The sequence below is a fragment of the Aquarana catesbeiana genome, linkage group LG02 (assembly GCF_042186555.1).
Source record: "Aquarana catesbeiana isolate 2022-GZ linkage group LG02, ASM4218655v1, whole genome shotgun sequence".
NCBI classification, from domain to species: domain Eukaryota; kingdom Metazoa; phylum Chordata; class Amphibia; order Anura; family Ranidae; genus Aquarana; species Aquarana catesbeiana.
In genome coordinates this window covers 695,570,287-695,593,677 of record NC_133325.1, presented here as the reverse complement: position 1 = coordinate 695,593,677, position 23,391 = coordinate 695,570,287, and the positions used below count along the sequence as shown (strand labels likewise).

The 23,391-nt window shown below is 41.7% G+C and overlaps 1 protein-coding gene across 1 annotated transcript in view; it reads right to left on the bottom strand.

Annotated features, from left to right (window-relative positions):
• Nucleotides 1–23,391, bottom strand: part of LOC141129080 (protein phosphatase Slingshot homolog 2-like) — a 92,733-nt gene that overhangs the window by 52,618 nt on the left and 16,724 nt on the right. The window contains exon 2 of the mRNA XM_073616851.1: nucleotides 1,541–1,644. Coding sequence (XP_073472952.1) covers nucleotides 1,541–1,644 — 104 coding nt within the window. The remainder of the gene's footprint in view (nucleotides 1–1,540; nucleotides 1,645–23,391) is intronic.

Below are 23,391 nucleotides of genomic sequence, written 5' to 3'. Positions count from 1 at the left end.
GTCAAAGGAATTTTTAGACAGTGTATGTGGTTTTGCATTCAGAAATTACATTCATTTTAAAAACAGAATGTTAAAAGCAAGTGAAATTTTCAAACATTCATTCAGCGAATGTACAAAGATTTTTTGTATGAATATTCTTGTCTGAAAATTGATCCATGTGGCTAGCATAAGGCATGGTGCACACCTATGCCGTTTGCTTTTGATCTGTTTCTGCACAGTGCGTTTTGATTTTTGCAAACGTGATTTTGCTGCGATTTGCATTTTTTTTAATGCTTTTTTTGGCCAATTTGTTGCTGGGCAAGTAAAAAAAAAAACCAAAAAAAAAAAAAACCACACAAATTGCTGCAAAAACACACTACATGCTTTTCGGTAGCTTCTCCATTAAAGTATATTGAACCAAAAAAGCACAGTTTTGCATTGACTAAAGTCCTTGACACTTTCCAAATACGCAGCGGCTGAAAAAAAAAAAAAAAAAAACATAGATGCGAACGTGTCCCATAGGAAACCATGTTGGATTAACTGTAGTGTGTTTCTGCAAAAAGCACAAAAAACACATGGTGTGAACCAGGCCTAAGACGTTTAGTAAAATAATGGTGTTAAAAAACTAAAAGTAACCCTTTATAGTACAAAAAGAGCAAATCGCTACTGTAAGGGGTTAATTTTTTTTACTGTGAAACAGTGAAAGTAATATTTACAGTAGCGATTTGCTCTTTTTGTACTATAGCTAATTTTAGTTTTTTTAACCCCATTATGTTACTGGCCGATTAATCGATGAAAAGAGTAATCGATTAATTTCATAATCGATTAGTTGTCAATCGATTAGCTGTTTCGGCCCTAGACCACACGCACCAGGTCGGCGTACCAAGACCGACCACCCCAGGGAGTACCCGCTCCCCACATTACTCCAAAGGAAGAAGAGGAGAGGGCCCCTTACTTACCGCTCCAGCGAGTGTGCAGGTAACGCTCCCAGACAGATCCTCCTCACCACCGAAGTGAGGGGGGGGAGTTGGGGAGTTCCGCTGTCGGCCAATGAGGAACTCTGCGACTCAGGACGAGACCCGGTTGTATGCAACCTCGCGAGACGTTTATCTTGCAAGGTCAGCCCCTGTCCAGTGGGGCTAAGTCGCAGCCGACCTAGCGCGTAGCTGCTGTCTGCACACGCTCGCTGGCCAGACTGGGTAGACCACTGGATCTTAGTGTCCAGCCTGGCAGTTGATTGTAGATCTCACAGGAAAAAAAATCCAAGAGAAAAAAAATGTAGTTTAAAAAGCAAAAACAAAAAATTGCCAGGACCAGAGATCCCAGCAGGGAACTAGCAGAGAGGGGGGTGTATATCACCTAGGACTGCCCATAGGTGTAGCCAAGTCTTTTTTCTGCCTAGTGTCCTACTCCTGTAGGGGGCGATATAACCCTATGGTTCTGAATAATTGAGAGTTGTGTATGTCAATCAATGAATGAAAGAGTAAAATTCCATCTTGTAGCCAACGGCAGTAAAGTTCTGACAATGACCGTACATCACGCGGAAAGCCGTGCATCTTACCTGCATGTTTGTTGCGTCTATGGCTGATTCTTGGAGTAGACGAGCCATTGCCACGTGGAAGAAATAAGGCAGCACCCTTCACCGTCAGGAAACTTTCACTGATGCTGTGAAGAGATGAAAAAAAAAAAAACTAAAGTTTATTAAAGCTGCAACAGATTTCTATATTCATGTCAAAATATTACTGATCACTCTTAGGGCTCACTCACACATATGGCAAAACCATGTTTTTATGCGCCATTCAGCATTTTTAAAGCCTCATAATCGCTCTTCAATACCTGCCATGAATATTCCAATGGGCACCACACAGTGCTGTTCACACAGAAGCCGTAGTGCTGTGTTAAATATTAGGCAGCATGCATCATGGGTATTGGGGATAATGCAGAGGCCCTTTTTAATTCACCCCCATCAAATTCGCAATAGCAGGAGATTTTGACTGGCTCTCTATGGATCTGGTTCACATATCTCCGCAGCGGATGTGGTGCAATGTGCACAGGGGTCCTGTGCGTCTTTTGGTCCGTTTCATGTCCAAATTCAGCCAAAAATTTGTCTGAAATCAGACCTAAAACGGTGAACGGGGATGCCCCGGACCCCTGCTGTAAGCCACATGCGACGATAGTGTGAACCCTGCCTTAAAAAAAAAAATTATTGATTTTTATCCACCATGGTCAGTAGCAAAGATTTTTGTCTCGGCAAAGTTGAACTCAACCAAGCAAAAGTGTCAAACTCCAAGTATATAAATCCATCTTGAAGAGAAATCACAAAAAAATGTCTGCTATCACATCACAATCTAACCACGCCGCAAAGCAGATCACTTCCCCTTTAAGCACTTCCCACTAAAAAAACAAAAAAAAAAACAAAAAAAAAAAAACAAACAAACAAAAAAAAAAAAAAAACACACTTTCATGGCTGTTTATCAAGCATTTCTGAAGCTTTTTCAATGCTTCAAAAGTACAACAAAAACACATCATAAATGCTATACGTGTGTTAATGAGCACCGCTTCATTCTTTATAATAAATATGTGTGAATGATCCCTAAAAAAAAACACAACATACTGGTAAAATATTTAGGTCCCCTTTGGATCAAAGCCTTACGGCAATGCATGGCACTCTGTGTGCTGCACTGCAAGACAATTTGTTTAGAATTGCACCCCGACACAAATACAATAAGCCCTCATGCACACAGGCTGTTAAAAAAACGTTATGAAAACGCCAGTATCTTTGCAGTGAATTTTTTAAACTTTCTTCAGCTTTTTTCAGCGTTTTTGCAATAGCGTTTTTTAGCGTTTTTGAGCGTTTTTCCGCGTTAGCGTTTTGAGCGTTTTTAAGCGTTTTTCAGTGTTAGAACGTTTTTACAGCTGAAAAACGTCTTTCAGAACGCACTGGTCCTGGGTTTTTTTTACAGCTTAAAAACGCTTATGCCACTTGCAGCTCAAAAACGCCTAGGTGGGCATGAAGCCATAGACTAACATAGACAGGCCTTTTTAAGCTGCAAAAAAAGCTCAAAAAAGCAGCTGTAAAAACGTCCATGTGCATGAGGACTAAGTGCTAAAGGAGTCTCGCTGCAGCTCGGCATTAAAGGAGGAGAAGTTCAACTTTTATAACATAAATAAAAGAAAATCTTTCTGCAGGTTAAAAAAGTGCACTTCTTTGTTTACACGAAGGCCTGTAAGGCATTGCACCCGTGATCAGCAGATGGCAAGTGCAATGGCAGGCTCCTGCAGACGACTCAAGTCAATTGTCTGCCCGTACCTCCCATATGGGCAGGCATTTAATGAGTTTCAGGTCTGTAACATGTTACAAAGGTGAACTTGTGCCTTAACATGCATGTGTTGTGGTTTGCTGCACCAAAAAAAAAAAAAAAAAAAAAAAAAAAAACTGCTCTTGCATCAAGTCAAAATCTTGTTTTTCCCCCTCACCATCAGTCCTGGTGATGATCTACAGAAAATGACGAGCTGCTGCTTCAGTAGGGACAGCAATAAAAACCTGGCAGGTATTCCAACCTTTTACATATGTATACTGAAAACATTGGTTTATGTTTTGAGGGCTGGTTCTCACCAGACGCAGCCCAGTGGGTCTTTATTCGGCATAAAAAAAGCATGGACAGGGTTTTAAATTAATTCTGATGGACCTAGTCACACCAGTGCAGTGTGTTTCAGTGCAGTCAACAAAAGTAGAACAGGTTACATTTTTTTTCTTTATGGAACGCAGCAAAAAACGCACTGGAAAACGCACGTCCTCAATTGGGATAACAGGGAAAAAATAAAATTAAAAAGGGAGGGGGGAAAAAAACTGCACCGAAATGAGCGTGCAGAAACGCATTCGGAATGCTGAAATTGTGATGTAAACCAGCCCAAATAAATTAAAAAAAAAAAAAATCACTGCTAACCTATGTGTAAGCATGTCAGTATATCCTTAAAGTTAGTCTGAACATTTCCATTAAAAAAAAAAAAAAAAAAAAATTGAAAGATGTCAAACAGACCTTGATGGCAATACGAGACTTGAACAAAAGTAATGAAGTGTTCCAGAGGCGGCTTATGTGTGACTCAACAATTAATCAGACATATTCATGACACTTCTCAAGAGTGTTTGGCCCCACAGATGGCCGTGTTATCGCACTGCAGGCAGAGCTGTGCTGCAGCATGTTCGATATTTGAGGGGTGCCCTGGAATTGAACTGCTGTGCTGGAGGAGTCACAGCTGCCTGGGATTTCAGAGTAACAAGAGCCTGTCACAGGCCTTTCTTTACTAATCACTCTAAATCAGCCTCAGATATGCTCCTTATTCACTGAAACGGCTGTTACATAATTTGCTGCAGGTGTCACAAGCAGAAAGAACACTTCTTAGCCATGCAGATTAATAGGAGGAGGGCGGCGGTCACTCCCATAGATTCTCCAACAAATTAGAAGAAACGGCCCTGTATATGAGATACGTCAAAAGAATAAAAAAAAAAATGAAAGAAAAAAAAAAAAAAAGAAAAAAAAAAAAGGAAGATTGCCAAGCCGGTTAGAGTTTTTGCCAGTTTCGGGATCTGCTCTGCATAGCTTGCATTTTGATGTACTAAGTGAAGCACGTTAATGCCATGGTGCGGTCTTAATTTGGATGGGTATAAAGTTTTGTTTGGTTAACAACTTCCCCATTTTACAAAGTGGAAAATACAGGGCCTCACAAACACCTGGTCTGTGTAAAACATCCGCTTATGCCAACTCCGTTCTCGTAACCTTGGGTTCAAGCCACAGCAGAGCAAGCACAGATCCAGAAATGATGCTTTTCCGTCAAACATTTCGAAAGAAAGAGGAAATCATTTTAATATTGCTAAACAACATGAGAAGCTTCCTGGCTGTAAAGCTCAGTTGCATTACGAGAGGGGTCCAGCTGGTGAGGAAGTCCTATGACGCCATGCTGAGGTGGCCTCACTGGGGAGCCTTCCTTCCACCACAATACACATGAAGCATGGAATTATTTGTTTGTTGCAGAGTGCATCCAAACTAGATGTTGGGGGGAGCCCCCTGAATGAACCAATTTATAGAGGTGTCTTTTTTTTACAAGTTCTAATAAGCCACAATACAGTCCATTTCCACCATGTCCCTGATATGAGGGCAGAGCTAAGCAGATGCTGAAGCTTTTAGTGTCCTCAAATGACAAGTTCTGAATGGTGGGTGTGAAAGCGAAGGAGCAGGAGCATCTGTGCACATATTTATGCAAGTACCAGCATATATCTATCTGTGTACAGCCATTGATTTCTATTGGCTGCCTGTGGATCTTGGCCAGGGAAATATACCTGAATTTTACATTTACCGCCCCAGGTGCTGAAGACCTAAACACAGGAGTACCTTAGAAATCAGTGGCTGTTGGTATGTATCTAGATATGCCAACACTCAATTTTGGAGAAAATAAAGATTATGGGTTTATTTTAGAAAGCTGGAACACCCAGTAATGTGTTTTTTGCACTTGGTTTGTTCTGAAATATTGGCCACATTTTTAATCTGCTTTTACGGATACAAAGGAAGCAGTGGCTACCAGTGGTAGACTTCTGCCAAGGGTAACAACCTAATCAATCCACATACATGAAAACGGTTACCCTATGCCAGCCTTTCAACCAGGGTGCTTTTAGGTTTCTTCTGGAGTGCCTTGGCAAAACGCCTAAAAATTGACCAAAAATGGCATACAAGCCAGCGGATGGATGAAGCCTGCCTTTTAGTTACACAAAGCCACAGATTTTTGTTGTGAACCATTACAACCTTCTAGCCACTAACAACCAATGATGTCATTGGTCTATAATAAGGAAATTGGGCACCTGCACAGCATCTTTGTTTGCCCCTCTCCTACACCTCTTGGTCACCAGTGGGGTCACATTAGCGGAGTAAGGGAGAAAAATGGAGGGAGAAGAGAAACACTGGAATACCAGTGTGCAAAATTTGCTTTGGAAGAGTAAATCGCCTCTAATTTTGGGTGTCCTACGTGTGTGCATGTTACTGAATAGTGTAAAAGTTAGTTTAGTTTCTTTACATTTTAGAATGAGGTGACTCGAGATTGTGCAGAATTTTAAAGGGTGCCTTGACTGAAAAAAAGTTGGGAAACATTGCCCTATCCAGTAACAATCTAATGTCTAAAAAAGGGCTCTGCAACACCCTTTTTATTTGCGGTTAGGGAGAACATTTAACCTAAAAAAAAAAAAAAAAAAAAAAAAAAAAAAAAAAGCTATAGTTTCTAATGGTAAAGTTGTTACGATCTCTAAATCCCCAAAGCCAATCTCCTAAACAGCTAGAATAATATTCCACCTATGTAATCTATTGTCACAGGTAGTCAATGGGAGCTGTGCAACGCCTGTGCCCACCGCCAACTTATTCAGGCCTCCTCTACTATGACATGCCAAGTTGGACAAGTGGCTACTCAACGCTTTGGATTTACTTTGTTCCTTCCAGGTTATGTAGGCTAGGCCCATGAATATTCTTTAAATCGTGCTTATCCTCAAACACTTTTTTTCTGTAATGTTTTTGTACAAACTAGCTTACTGGAAGCGGAACTTCTCTCTCAAACATTGACCATTTCGTAATCTTAATGCTGCTAGCATTAGGAAAATAGGTAGGAAAGTTTTTTTTTTTTTTTTACGTTACTTCCTGGTTGCCAGGCCTAGGCAAATGATGTCATACATCCCAGGAGTCTTCAGCAGGGAAGGAGTGGCTGTCTCAGCTAAGCACACTGTCCTGCCTACATGCTACATAAATCATTTGCCCTTGCACAAGATGGCCACGGCCATAAATACTAGGGGGTGTTTTCAAAGTGATTTCTTAGCAAAATAAAGCAAGCAGACCTGGATGGATTGGTGAATTTACTTTGAATATAAATAATTAAACAGCGTTTTTGGTGATCAGATACAGTGCAGCTACACTTTAACTTCATGTTCCATAACTCCATCGAAAAATTTTGCAAACATATGTTATGGTCACTTAGTTCTACCACCCTACTGTTGTGTCATTACTAGTTATGCAACTAAAAGCAAATCCTCTATTGAGGTTACATCATGAGAAATTTCTGCAGAAAAGATAAGCAGTGAAAGGAGTCCCTTCCTCCAAAAAAAAAAAAAAAAAAAAAAGAACTTATAGTAAACTCCTTTCACCACCTTCCTCTGACTTCAAGATCTGGGCTCTTCTGTGTCAGTGAAGGATTCTGGTCAATGTCACGGGGGCCCCAGATGGAATCTGGATGATGATTTCATCAGTAAACACTGTAGTCACAAATTCAGCACAGAACACAGATTACGTATAATCTTCATAGATCACTGCAGGGTTTACCGAGACTAGAGATGAAGTAAGCACATGCAGTCTCTAATTTCATTTAATTTGTGCTCTGCATTAGGATTTCCACTAGCTATCTGTACAATGCTCTTTGACAAACCCCACTACAAATCAAAGTTGGATACTCAGGGGTTTCATTTACTAAAGAAACTATGGGATGCCAGGTAATTCAGTGAATGAGGTGAAGCTCTGCTGGCTTCAACCATTCAATCATGCACAAGTAAAACATCCTGTTAATATTTTCTTGCACGAGATTGAGTAATCTTTTCAGACTGTACTCACACTATGTGGGGTGACCTCCTTTGCTCTGGTCACTGCAAGGACACACAGAAAGCAATCGTTTTCTGTGAGTCCCATTCACACTGCAACACAGCATAGAGCTGTGCCGAAGACTACTTCTATACACTTCAAATAAAGTTGACTGAGAAAAGAAAAAAAAAAGCCATGTGATGTGCTGAATTGTGCGTCACACTGACCGCTGTCAGGAGCAAACAGCTAAAGTGCTCTGGCAGCTGTCCGCTCCTATGTGAAATGTCACCGCATTCACCAAGACAAGTGGAAACCAAAGTTTTTATTATAAGATAAAATAAAAATATTGTCACAGTACAAGTCTAATAGGTATTTAGTCTGAGAAGTACCAGAAAAGTTGCTTTCAAAAACACGTTTTGCATTCTGTAGCAGCACTAATATCTGGACTCAGCTACCACAATGGAAACGCGTGGAAGAAGTCAATTCTTGTTTTACAGGTTTTCTCCAAGTGTTCCATTTCCACCAAAAACCACCCCTGTACTTCATTGCACAACACATGTAAATACATTTTGCCAAGCATTACTGCAACGCTCACCGATTTACGCCTATAAAGGGTGGCCAATAATGCACTCAAACATGGTGGGTGTCGAGAGCTGGTGCTGCATAAGCATACAGTATGCGCTCAACACTGGATCCTTTATGAAGGAAACAATGAAGCTACCTATGTTTGAATATTAAGTGTTTTGAAACCATCTTGCAGTCAGTGCTTTCTACCAACAGGTGAGCCTACAGCTCCACAAAGTGGTCACCCCTTATCTTCTATGAAGACATACCCACCTGCCACACAGAAAGCCATACATCTCATTTCCATCAGCAAGTTTGACGTTGAAATATAGTTAAAATATTTTCTGGGATTTATGTTCAGCCTTAATTAAGTGTATTCAACCTCCTGCCGATTGCTCCTTAGTGAAGATATGTTACCCACAGGGATGACAGGTCCTCTTCACATTACTGAGCTTCCAGCACTGCAGGGTAAATGTCCTCCAATATTGAAGAGGTCCTGAGTGCATTGCAAGTCCTTGCATTATTTTCACGGAATGCAACAAATTCTGTGAATGAAGGGGATCCTGTCATTCACCCACCTCTTCCCCATAAATTACATCTGGTCATCTTGCGCTATCTTCCTGTTGCCCTACACCTCCTTTTTCTTTCCTTTGCTTACGAGAGAAAACATTTACACTTCGTTCCATCATCCCTTTTCTTTACTTCCCATAGGCGCCAATAACGTTTTACATCTAGTCATGGCCTAAATTCCAGACTTTTACCCACCAGGTAAAAGACCGATAGTTGAATGATTTTACAATAGCATAATATGAGACCATTTCTCTGTCAATATTGAGTGACTGTATACTACTGAAATACCACTATTACCTCCTCAATTACCTGCCGCCATGTTCAACATCCCGTTATAAATGGATATCCTCAGATTGGTGCAGTTCTCTCAGTCTACCGTGTATTTGGTCATCTCGTGTGTCAAGGCTAAACTTTGGGTGTTTCAATATATTTTACGCTTCCATTTTTTTTCAACGTATAAATACATTTAAAACGGTATTAAACCCAAAAGCAAACAATATATTGCAGCTTAACAAGTCTTAGATAGGATGACTGCATTTGTTTCCTTTTTAGGCTTTCTTCTATCTGGTGATTTAGCCAGCAAGAATATATACCAGTAATCTAAAACACAAGCCCCACTTTTGACAATTCCAAGCATTAAACGTACAAAGGGGTATGTTGTAAACCAAAAAGGACTGAAATGATCCCTGGTGATAACTGGAAAGTGGTAACGGACAGCAATATGACGCCATACACTGAAGCGTGGGAACACGTTCTGTAAAAATGTATATTTGCTTGAAACATCTGTGAAGCAAAGACCTCAGCATGTGCTCGGGCCTGAAAGGGCAGCTCTAAACATTAACTCTTTCCTCAGGAAAACCGCTCCGCACTGTACTGAGAGGATTCAGGGATAGAAAGGAGCAATCAAACCCTGAGCAGATATAGGACAAGTCATCCTCTGAGAGGATTTAATAAAGAGAGGGAAAAAAATATATATATATATAAACCGAGGTCTGCACTTTCACCTCCCCACAGGGACAGTCATTGGAGCAGCAGTGATATCGTCCCTGAACGTGAACTCAAGACAAAGCAGCTGGCTTCTAAATTGTGATACTAATAAACACCATTTTAAACACTTTACATCACTTTTGGCACATTATGTATCCTTAGAACTTGCATCAGAACAAAATCCACTTCCACCATACAGGAAATACACGACCCCAGAGCCTGACATCAACCATACAGATGTAGTTCCTTCAGATTTACACTGACAAATACAAGAACCAGTGATCTGGAAGGAATGGACAAGCACTAAAAAGGTAACCATTGTTGGTATGTACAATGGTAAAGTCTTGTGTGCCATAAAATCGCTCTACTTTTGTACTGTATTTCTGAAAATCTTCACAAAGAAAAAGCATGTATATCAGTGATCTCCAAACTGCGGCCTGGGGGCCGGATGTGGCCGTTTGCTTGGCTTTATCTGACCCTTGGGGCACTATTCCTCCCACTGATGGGCCACCATTCCCTCCCACTGACACCAAGGATGGGACACCATTCCCTCCCACTGACACCAAGGATGGGACACCATTCCCTCCCACTGACACCAAGGATGGGACACCATTCCCTACTAGGAATTGACCGATTATCGGTAAGGCTGAATTTTGCAGGCCGATATCAGCATTTTCAGAAAAATCAGTATCGGTCGCAAACTAGACCGATATTGCTTCAAAGGGATTTTACCAGGGCAGCTGCAGGCATCACCCTGGTGCCAATCTTTAGAGCGGACGGTCAGCTTTCTTGTGAATCACAACTGCTGTTATTACAAGCAGCGGGAGGGGACACCCCCTCACTCTCGCCCGGGCTCTCCTGTCCCACCGGGAGGCCCAAGTAACCAGCCGGCACGTCCACTGGATGGCCGAAGACCCAAACAAAGCTGATGCTTCGTTCGGGTCTCGGATCTAGTAACCCGGAAGCGATGTCATGACATCACTTCCCAGATTACTGGCATCTTAAAGGCGCCAGCTTAAAAAAAAAAAAAGTATTAAAAAACGCCGATCTTGACATTTTGAATGCTTTCAAGTGCAGAGTAACTGTCACTGTCTATTACTGCCACAAGGGATGTTTACAGTTCTTGTGACAGCAATAACCGTGATAAAAAAAGTGTAAAAATACAAAATTTTAAATGTACAGAATATCGGCACATATTGGCCATCGGCCTGAGAGGTGGCTGAAATATCGGCACTGAAAAAAACTGTATCGGTCGATCCCTACTTCCTACCATTGACACCAATGATGGGGCATCATGCCTCACACTGACACTAATGATGAGGACTATTCTTCCCACTGACACCAGCGATGTTGGACTATTTATTTCAAGGAAACCAATGGGGCATTGTTACTAACACCAGAACATTTTCCACTCTCACTGCTACAGTCCGGCCCCGCCAAAACCAAAAGGATAGTAAACTGGCCCTTTGTTTAGAAAATTTGGAGCCCCCTGCTGTATATTTTCCAGCATGCTGGGACATCCTCCATCAACAATTGAGGTGGATGGAAGACTCTCCCGTGCTGGCATATTTTACTGTGACAGCGTTGTCACAATACATTGATGCAGCCAATGGTCAGCATAAGTTTTTCATCAGCATCGACTTCTGTCAAACAGGGATGGCTACACACTGATTGGATATATGATTCATTTATAGCCAGCTTTACTCTATCAAAAATGAAAAAATGGTTTTGCCGTTCTACTTTAGGGTGGTTGTAAACCTCAGACATGAACAATGAACAAAGCATATCCTTCTATAGAGTGTACCGGTCTCAATTAAGAGCACTGTCATTGCCTAAATCACTTTTGACAATTTTCCCACCGACACCAGCAGAAAAATGGTGACAGAGGGGGGATCCCCAGCTGATTGGCAGCCTCAGCTCTGTTCCTGTGTGCTGGGGGGGGGTGTTCCTTCCCTCCAATCAGCATTCGGAGCCTCTCCACACCGAGCTCTGCAGAGCGAAACTTCAGCTCTATGTCCCCTTTTTCTGAACTCTCAGAAAAGCTTTAGAAAGGGCTGCAGATAAACAGGTATAACTTATGTTGGAGGATGTGTTGCACCTCTGTATCACCTGAGGCCAGTCACTCCACTTGGGAGATATAGAGCTCTCTCTCTCTCATATAGATATATCTATATATAGATAGATATACACACACACAGTAAAAACTTGGTTTGAGAGCATTTCGCAAGACATGCAAAAGGTTTTAAGCAATTTTGATTTGATATACAAGTGATGTCTTGATATACAAGTAGCGTTATATCACAACTGAGTATAAAAGAGAAGAGAGACGCCTCTAAGTGTAGCTATATAGTTACATTTAATAAAGGTACAACATTTAGAAACTCACATGGTGGATAATTAAAACAGGCACATCTAAGTATGCAGGCATCCGGGGTAAAGCTGTCCACATAGACCGTCCTCAGCACCACCACTGACATTGTCCCTTCCACGCTGCGCTCCACAAGCGGTTCAAGCCTCACTTTCAGATCGCTCTACTGCAGGGTAGTCTTCCCGGTCACGATGGCAGATTGACAGCGGTGACAGCAGGGGGTGCGGGGGATGGTCTATGTGGACCACTTTACCCTGGATGCCTTCATACTTAGATGTGCCTCTTTTAATCATCAACCATGTGATTTGCTACATATTGTACCTTCATGAAATGTTACCCTATTGCTACACTTAGAGGCACCTCTCTTCTCTTCCATTTGTGGATGGACATTTTATGGTTACACAACCTATTACATTGTTATTATCTTTTTATATGGACAATAAACTGAAGGACTAATGAATAAATGGTTATGGAACAAATTATTTGCGTTTCCATTATTTCTTATGGGGAAACTCGCTTTGATATACTAAGTGCTTTGGATTACAAGCATACTTCCGAAACGAATTATGCTCGCAATCCAAGGTTTTACTGTATATACACAAGGTTTTACTGTATATACACAAGGTTCTACTGTATATCAAAGCGAGTTTCCCCATAAGAAATAATGGAAAACGCAAATAATTTGTTCCATAACCATTTATTCATAAGTCCTTCAGTTATATATATATATACATACATACATACATACACACACACTAAAGATGGGATACATTTTCATAAAAATGGGTTCAAGCGTTCACCACCAATAAATGGCTGCCACGGTAGAATTTTTTGCATCTATTTATAAAGCTGACATTAGAATATTAAGCATTTTTTTTTTTTTGTAATGAAAACAGCTGTAGGGTCATTAGTTGAGAAATTCTTCTGGAATAAAACCGAGGTCACATGCTTCAATGCAAGACAGTCATACAAGGCTGGGTGAATTATACACAGTCCGATTAGTAAATGGACTCTTCTGACATTTAGAGGAATTGTAAGACAACAAGCATGCTGGGAGACAATAGACAGGGGGTTATGCTTTTGAGTGTTTGAATTTCCCATCCACACAAACAAGGTGGATGGAGGAATCCTTCCCGCTGGGGTATGGGAACCCCGATGTCAGAAAAACACCAATCAACACTGCAGCATCTGATCAAATGAATTTTTTCCAAGAGTCCCACTCCAAAGAAATCTGATCGACTGAATAACTTGATCAGGCAGGGCCACACACAGATCGAAATTCAGCAGGTCCCTACTGAACCAGCTACACTTTGATCCATATCCCCCCAGCTTAAGCCCACAACTGGGGTCTGTAAATGACAATGGCAACAGGCAGGGTTATCTGCTCCCTTATATACAATTTATCTGTTTGATAAGGGCAAAAAATATATATATATATCGTGAGAGCCGATAACTTCAAGTGCTCTATTCTTCCATGGCCAGTAATCAGTTAGTATAGTATAGTTAGTTAGTTAGTATTGTTCTCAGCTCTCTCCACTGACTACAAAACACCTCCTTCCTATGTTATGAGGAGGTGGCGTTATATAGTTCTAAAAAAACATCCTTCTTAGGCCAGCCATAGACGGCTCGAACTGGTCGAGATTTGAAGCATGTATGGGCAAGGCTGACTGTACCAAGTCGATTGATCAACGTGGTTACAACCAGCCTGACGGATTTTTACATGCAATTTTTTGCTAGCGGCTGGTATAGATCTTAGCAATAATCACTGTCTTCTCCTGGCGAGAGAATGCAATGGCTCGGCAGGAGGTATTCTTTTGTCAGCACTGTGTGTTGATGGGGGGGGAAAAAAAAAAAATCAAAATCGAGCAAATTTCTTTTCTGTAATCCCGGTTTGCAGGAAAGGAATTTGCTCAGTGTTTGGCCTGCATTAGAACGACAATGCTGCTCCTCCTAAACGCAGTACAGTAGTCACCCTAGGACAAGATGTATGTCCTGGCAGAATCACCGAGTGAAAAGTGTGAAAACATAAAAATAATTCCGCCACCTCATCCAAAGAAAGGGTAAACTGCAATACATTAAGTTTTTCTTCTTAAGTTTAGATCCATTTTAAAACCTAGTACACGCGGCCCAAATGTCAGACGTCATCGGCTGATACAACAGAAACCGGACGATGTTCAGCCCGCGTGTATTGGAGTCGGTCCGACTTCTGTCAAAGGGGCATGACCGACAAAAGGTCTGCCGACCACCTCCCGATTAGCGCTCTCAGCCAATAGCTGAATGTGCTGACCAGTGTGTTCTGGCAAGGGGCCGTCTCCCTGTCAGAACACAATAGAACAGCAGGAGAGATTGCTGTACTAACATCAGATTGTTAGTACAGTGGCTCATCCTGAGCGGTCAGTTTTTTTTTCATTCAGCCCTTCTGGGTTGAACCAGAAAAAAAAAAAAAAAAAAAAAAACACACTAGTGTTTCTGGGTTTAACTGCAACCAATTATCTCATAAGGAGATTATAAAACTTTCCATATCACAGCAGTGTAGTTATGGTATTTCTCGCAGTGAATGTATACACAATAGCAGCTATTTTGTTGGGACAATTGATATTCAATAACCTCAGACCTCAAGTTGCAGTGATGTCCTTGTTCCTAGGTAATACAAAATAAAAGGCAACAAGTATGTAGAGGACATGAACAAGTACAATGTTAATGCAACTAAAGAATGTCTCAGAGGTCTGTCATATTCTTCAGTTTTTGGCAAAGCAGCTCAAAAGACTGGATCTTATACAGAGTAAAAAAATTAAAAATAAACAAAACGACAATTTCTTTTTTTTTTCAGCAACAATACATACAACTGATCAAATATTGCAATTAGGGGCAGCTGGAGCATTACACAGTCACTTATGAATTGGTTTAGTGCTAAAGACCGGACAGCTACTGTAAATTCTGTTGGCAAGATAGGCTATGGTCAATATACTGTCCCTTTCCATATTAGTCAAACATAGAGCACTCTATATTTAGCCCTGGTATGCCTAAAACATCCCAGCTGAAAAAAGAACCAAGCCCCCATTGACTGTCTGAATTGAGCACGGGCCTGTGACTACTGAACACCATGAATACCAAATAAGTACTGAAAACTAAGTGGGTCCTGTGCAACACTGCATCACAAGCAGGATCTATCATTGTCCTGTACCAAGACACACACTGTCCACCAATCTATAGGAAAACCAGCAGGCCATCAAACTAAGCAAATTTGCCCAATAATATCTTTATTATGAAACAAATACTACAAAATTAAAGTATATCTAAACCCAACAACAAAAATGTAATATATTGCAGCTTACTAGTCCTTATCCAGCAAAGTTTGTCAAGCCAACTGATGTTGACAAGGCCAGCAGGAATCAGCTGAGATTTGTATTGGTAAGTTCAGTTCACATCTGGGGATTTGGGATCTTGGGCAGAAACACGGTGATTGGGCGTGTTTGGGTGTCATTAATTTTTAATGACACATAAATAGAAGGGCGGTTTTGCTGCGATAAATTGCACAGAAAGCTGCACCACGCGAAGCTTGTCGCCCAAAGAAAGCTCCTGCTCCTTTTTGGGTGACAAGCCTCACGCATTGCTGTCCGTCACACTTTTAGGTGCCATAACAAATAATTGGCACCCCAACAAGTTGGTGCATTTTGATCCGGCCACTTGCTGTGAGCTGTATCAAAAACTCTTTCATCCTGGCTATGATCTGTAAACTACCCATTGCCATAATCCCATGTAATAGAGATGAAGAGATACAGTGAGTGACAGTGGAGACTGTGAGCCAGACCTTCTTGTCCCCATCAGTGTCTGACCTCACAAACGCTCTTCTGGAAGAATGGTCAAACATTCCCATAGACACACTCCTAAACCTCGTGGCCATAGACACACTCCTAAACCTCGTGGCCAGCCTTCCCAGAAAACTGGAAGCTGTTATAGCTGCAAAGGGTGAGCCAACTCCATACTGAAACCTACAGACTAAATCTGAGATGCTATTAAAAATTATGATCATGTAAAGGCAGGTGTCCCAATACTTATGGTAATATAGTGCATGTATGAGAGGGTAGTCCACACTATTTTTAGCAGAATGACTTATGACTTGTAACTTTCTAACTTCAGTAAAGGTTGCTGAGAGATAATGACTGACTGAATGTCTTCTACTTTAAAGGATGTGTGACTAGATCCAAACATTTCTCTTCGTCTTGAAAGGCAGGTTAAGTGTGGAGTATTCACAGTGATCAAGGAACCATGAAGACAAAAGTCGGGCCGGCACAACCACTTCCAATTAGCTACTTAAATGGAGCTTTGTTTTCCTTTTAACGACCCTCATACACTTATTAGACAGTGGGCACATTCAACGGGAGCAGTACATGAAAAGCTTCTTGTAATGGGCACTAAAGACCACTTAGAATTTTACTGTGTCCTAGAACCCCAGGCAATTCTTAAACATAAAGGCTGGGAAATTCCACACCGACGATCAGGTTGAAGCACTGCTAACAGCACCATAAACAGCCCAATATGTAATGTGACAGATTCAAACATCAATAAGAGGAGATAATTCCGACATATAAGAGGGTGCACGTTTAAATGAATAGATAAAAGGTTCGGAGTACTGAAAGAGCCAACAGATATCACAATCCCCCTCTGCCCAGATTGTGGAGAAGATCACAACCCATTCCCAACAATCCTTCAACCTGAAGACTGGCCGACCACCTACCATATGACAGTCTTGGTGAGACCTCCTGCACCCTGGGCTTTCATATACTTTCCCTACAAACATAACACTTCTATAGTTAACCTAGTGGGTGTAAACTGAATGCAATTTAGTTGGATAAAGCACTGTGTTTACCTTTTTTCATCCTTCTTTGCATTACAGCACTTCATATGTCCTGCAGTCTTTTTCGACTTCTTCTGGATACATTCATACCAGTAAAGACTGTCTGGATTTTCTGGGAAATTGGGCGGGATGGGAGATGTCTCCTGGTGACAACAGTGGATCATGGTTGTGTAATGTGTGTTGAAATGGCCTCTTTTAGTCTCCAGTGATTGAGGCATGGCATTTCTCATGGTGATGTAAGTGGACCATGCTTGGGTAATACTATAACGGCCACTTGTAGTCCTCATCAGAAGCCTATTTAATAGAGTGACAACGTAAGAAAACATCCGTTTTGGTCCTGTCTTCCAGAAGTTCCTTAACCTTCATGGCAGGCTCACCAGCTATTTTAAATCAAGAAGACTAAACAAACTTGTACTTCCAGCAGTGGAAATTTTTTTCTATGTCTATGCCCTGCTCATCAGATCGAACTAATAAATGCTACAAAGTTCAGAATGAAAAGTATATGCTTATAGTAGAACAGGTTATTTTGGCTGATTAAAAATACAGATGATGTTGTTTCGATGCTCATCCCTAAGCTCTCCAGTGGAGGAGAGGGAAAAGCTAAAAACAATGGTCCATGTGGCTTGCCTTTTAAATAAATCTAAAACCAGTCCACAGCCTGCCAGCCTGCTGGGCTTCCATTATCACTCCATTTAGATCAGTGAACAGTGACTGGCAGTCAGCTGGAAAGGTTCCACAGAATCGGATGACAATAAGGCTTGCATGGGGGTCAACAGGCTCTCCAACCAACCATCAGCAGAAAGCATAGTACCTTTACTGCAATGTTGTATAGCATATCATAATAAATAGGGTTGCGCTGATACTGAACATTTGCATGAGTACTCATGCAAATACTCAGATTCCTAATCAGTCAGGGGATGCGGTGCGGCGGTGGGGGCCATTACAAGCAGCAGATCTACCTGTATAGATTTCAATAAAGCAGCTGACAGCCGCTTTATTGAAATCTATATAGAGAGATCGGTGCTTGTAAGGCGCCCCCCCCCCCCACCAATCATCCCCTGACTGTCCCTCTGTGTCATCCTCCATTTCCTCCTCTGTGCTCCTAAGGTCCCCCGCCATGTCCTCCTCCACTCCTTCGCCACTCTCCTCTGCCCCAGATCTGTCACGATGGAGAGCGGAGGAAGGAGCCGGTAAATGTAATTTACCGACTCCTTCCTCTTCTGAATGCACAGAGTCAGTGATCACTGTGCATTCATAACTGAGCAGAGTAAATTGTGTTTACAATAATTCAGTTTATGAATGGAGAGGAACCTCTATCTCCTGTCCATTCATCTTCAGTGCAGCTGAGGCTACAGAGAAAGGGACTGGGGAATCTGTGTCCTCAGTCCCTTTCCCTGTTGTGGGGAGATGTCAGGATCACTCACCAAAGCCCCCTTTACAGGGCTGATAAAAAAAAAAAAAAAAAAAAAAAAAAAAAGGAAAACATAGTAATAAATTTAAAAGTAAAAGTGTAAAAATAAAAAATAAAATAAAAAAATCCACTGACACCCCCCCAAAAAAAAAAGCATTGTAAAAACTAAAAAAAAAATACATTGAATAAAAACTACTGACAGTCCACACCTCATCAGTGGCACCTATCAGTGCCCAGCAGTGCAACCGTCACATGACCAAAAAAAAGAATGTATCGGTAATCGGCGAGTACTTGAAAAAAAGTATTGGTACTTAAAAAAAAAAAAAAAAGTGGTATCGGTGCAACCCCAATAACAAACCACTTCACTTCATATGGCAATAGTTCTACAACTGATGCAAAAGTTTACAGCCATCCATCGCACAGAAAAAAAAAAAAAAAAAAAAAAAGTGCACGCTAGAAAACAGACCATGGATTGCAATTTCAAGACTTGTGTGGATAGCCAAGCACTTGAAGCAGCTGCAACTTTCATTCAAGCTGGGATTAGAATCTATTCATCTCACATATGGAAAACAGGTTTAGATTATAAAAAAAAAAAAAAAAAAAAAAAAAAGCAGGTATCGGAGAGAATCCCACATCCATCTTCGTATAAAAATTCTCAGTACATTCGATGGACTTGACAAAGGGTATTCAAAAGTACTTTAAAAATGTGATTCAATTTTGCAATGACTGTATTTTCCTGAACAAAAGCCACAATCACAATTTGAGAAAAATCTTGCATCATGCTCATTCAAATTTTCTAAGTATTAAGGTAAAAAATGAATGTCAATTTGACTGCACTACCAATTACAAAATCAAACCTATGTTCTCACAATACAAATTTTGATCAAAATTCTATTAGCTTAAGGTTACTGTACCTAGATAAACCATCTACATAAAATTAGAAAAACAAGGTATGTAAGGTTATTCGATTTTAAAACCGTTTGTGTTCCATAATTAGATGGATTTACAATGTGGATTGAAATACAGAAATGCACCATTGTGTATTTCTCTGCCTTCCCTTACCTAGAATTCCTGTGCTGAAGTATCTCTTCACTTACCGCGTGAACGAAAAAGATGATGGAGAACATTTTAAGCTGCTGCAGCGAGAGAATGACTTTATAATGTAATGGCACACGTAGGCGCAGGGATGTGAATATTTACTGTTTAGCAGACAATGAATAGGAGCCTACCACTATTGTCCTTTGTCTCCTAACAGTTGACCTGCTTAGACTGCACAATTTCTGGGCAGATCAACGCCATCCTTGTTCCCAGCCCTGGAAAATTTGTTTAGAACTTAGGATTTGAACCTCTAACAGGCTGTGCAGCAAAGACTTCGCTGTTCTTGTTTTATGTCTCATAAAATGAGTAACAACGTTTGTAGAGTTGCAGCAGTCTGACAAACAAAAATAAAACAAATGCTTCTGTTACTGATTAATCTGCAGCTTTATATACTCTGGCTGCACACTGATAACGTAACCGCACTGTCACACCTGCTTGTAACGTCTTTAATAACAAAACACACTATTGTTTGGTGGATACATACAACAGAACATGAAGCCAGGTCAAACTATTTTTCTATATGTACAATTCCAGGTAACACGTAAAATCAACCACTTGCTACCCAAAGGCTGCCCGCAAATGCTGCAATTGTGCTCAAGTTAGAATGCCCACACAACTTGCCTTCATCCAAGTTCACAACAATCCCCCTGCAATTCTCAGCATTTTTTTCATGGTGCTGAACCTGGCAACTTCTAGATCCAGCTTCTAGAGGCCCAAACATTACAGGAAACCAATGGCTGATTCAACCAATCATCTAAATCTCCTGCCCATCAACACTGGAGAAAACCCAGCTGCGAGCCCTGGATCACACTGATGTGGTGCGGGAAACGCAGCAATTCCTGTGCGGGTCCCACAACGAATAGCTTTTGTACTATGTTCATGCCATCTGCTGCGGGTGTCAATTAAAAGTCACTGACAACCCAAAAGCAGGTCACAAAATGCAGTTTGCTTAAACTAGATTGCAAGGGTGTAGTTTCAGTTCGAAGAAAAAAAAAATAGCTCCCCGCACTTTTTTTCATGCGAATGCGGTGTGATTTGAGCCATTTAAAATGAATAGGATCAAACAGCACTGCACAGAATCGCATTTGATTTGCATAGGAATGCAGAGTGCAGTACAGTACTGTGCTGAACAAAAGAAATCAATCGATTCCTCCACACATGCTTAACGTCATATATAAAGAAATCTCCACTGTTGGCACCCTCAGCTGTCTGAATCTAATGCATGAGATTATAGGGGAAATCTTAAAAATGGGGGACCTGGTTTTTGGGACCTTGGTGGTAACCAGTTATTTCCCATATTTAAACAAAAGAAAAAAAATGAATTTGGCTACTTTTGTGGCAATTGGACAATAAGACTGGGTTCACACTAAATGCGATGCCAGACATCGCATTTGATCAATCACATGCGATGTCTATGTGATGTGAATTCAGCCAAACAATTTGTATGGCATCCAGTGCAGACCCTTTTTTCACCCATGTGATCCGATTCCACAGTTCGCACTGCGTTCTGCAAAACAATTTGGGGGGTGTCATTAACTTTCTATTTGCAGAGAGCAGTGTGAACTGCCTGCAAGTTAGATGTGACAACTGGTAAAAGGAATCGCGCTGGTTCCCACATCGCACCAGTGTGAACCGAGACTTAGTGAAGGGAAATCTCCCTGACAGAACAGCCCCCCCCCCCAAAAGAATAAAACAAAACAAAAAAACACACACACAAGGCTATAACCATCCAAAATTCTACCCAAAATTAGAAAAACAAACAAAAAAAAAAAAGTTGCCCTTAGTTGCTGCTATGTGGGCAGCAGATGCTCACTTTAACGGTAGAAAAGTACAAATGCTCATTCACTCCAATGACTCCACTACACTTGGTGTGCACTGTGAAGGAATCGATGCCAATGCCCATAAATGATGCACGCTGTTTACCTTTTTTTTAAAAACTTTATTGAAATGCCACAAAGTGACATTTCATTCACTGCAGGGGGTTGTGATGTGGTGTATTGTGTTGCAACATGCTATGCTGAAAAAAGTACTGCATGCTTTACTCTTTTTCAACACAGTGCTGGGAACCGCACAGAACATAAAAGCAAACTGCATTGTCTATGCATTGGGCAAAGGCAACCCAGCGCAGCCCAATGCATATGACTGAAAGAGCTCTAATGGAACCCAGAGGAGCAACTGTGTGTGTACTAATCACTGACGTGTCCAGCGTGACAGCTTGGTAGGTAAACACAGGAGAGAAACCCAGGACATGAGTAAGAGGTCTGCTAGACTTTGCTCTGGAGATAATGCTTTCCACACATACAGTGACTTCTTGGTTTCGGTTCACATGTGGTAATAGAAATATTACTGGAGCAGGAGAGGTAAACACATACTAAACTGATGTATGTAGTCACACTGTGCACCTAATTACCGTGACACATCCGCGTTCAGCTCCCGCCACATACAACCCTCTTTGAAGTGGCTCAGCAGCCCTCCACTAAGTGCCACTGTGCTGTCTACCTGCTTATTTTGGGCTTTCACCAGATGTGTAATGTGTACTGTCAAACAAACAAAACTGCCCTGACACGGGGTGTTGTGTGTCAATTTTCCTGGCAGGATAATTACAAATTAGCCAACGGTTTGCTTTTTTTTTTTTTAAAGCAGGTGTTTCAGCTTCTGTACCAATATGAGAAGATTACAGAGCGGGAACGTACACACGTCTATTCCAACTGTTGGGCTCTTCTGTATCCAGCACAGGAAAACAAAAGGATTCTGACCACTTGTAAAGGCCTATAGTTTAATAAACTGGTTCCGATGTATCTGATAAATAAGCCTTCGAAACTTGTGAGGAACTGCATTACGGGCACCTCTTCCAAAACCATTTTACTAAACAATTTTCCAAGGTGGATTAGAATTTGAAATACTTTTTCACTGCAATACATGGCCTTAGGCCCCTTTCACACATGCGGACCATATGTCCGTATTTCATCCATCCGTTTTCGGATGAAATACGGACATACATGCATCCCTATGGGATAGCGGGTGTCAGCGGATGTACATCCGCTAACACCCGATGTTGTTCGGCTCCGCTCTCGTCCGATTCTGCGGACGGAAGAAAATCCTATTTTTCTATCCGTCTGCAGAGCGGATCGGAGGAACACGGACAGACGGTCCGTGTTCCTCCGATCCCCCATAGGGGAGAGCGGAGATCTGACAGGGCGGTCCCTGCACAGTGTGCGGGTCCCACCCTGTTATCTGCCTGCTCAGCTGGGGAAAGCGGAGCGATCCCTGCTGAGCAGCGGATAAACACGGGGCGGATCAACACGGATCCGTCCCGTGTGAAAGGGGCCTTAAAGTATAACTAAAAGGTAACATTTTTTTCTTTTTATGTTTTGGACAGAGTGGGGAGGGATTAGAACACCTGTCAGTTTTTGTTGCTGTCTGTGCCCCCATTAGGGAGCTTCACCCTCTCCATTTATCCTGTTCACCACTTCCCGCCCATAGGCCATCATATGAAGTCCTGGACTTTGAGTGGGGATATTTAAAGGATGCCTGCAGCTACAGGCATCATCCATATATCAACCTATTCAGCCAGCGATTCTGTGCACTGCAAGAACAATCATAGCGGCAGTTCAGCCGCTTCATCATTCTTACAGACGGCGGGGAGGGGATGTCCCCCTCCACTCCCGGATGCTACTCCCGGCTCGCCCGTGCGATCTGGGAGCCGGAGAACGAATCAGTCGCCGCCGGAAGTTGAGCATAGAGATTTCCAGTAACCAGATGGTCCCCAGTCATCTCTATGACCCTCGGAGGCCCAGGCGCAATGTTATGACACAACGTTCGGGCCAGCGGATGTAAACAAAGCAGAGGATGTGGCAGGAAAGGCAGAGATAGAGTTTATTTTTTGATCTCCGCCTTTCCAGCCTGGAGGAGAGATGTGGGCTCTCATCTCACTGAACCCCTTATTGGGGGT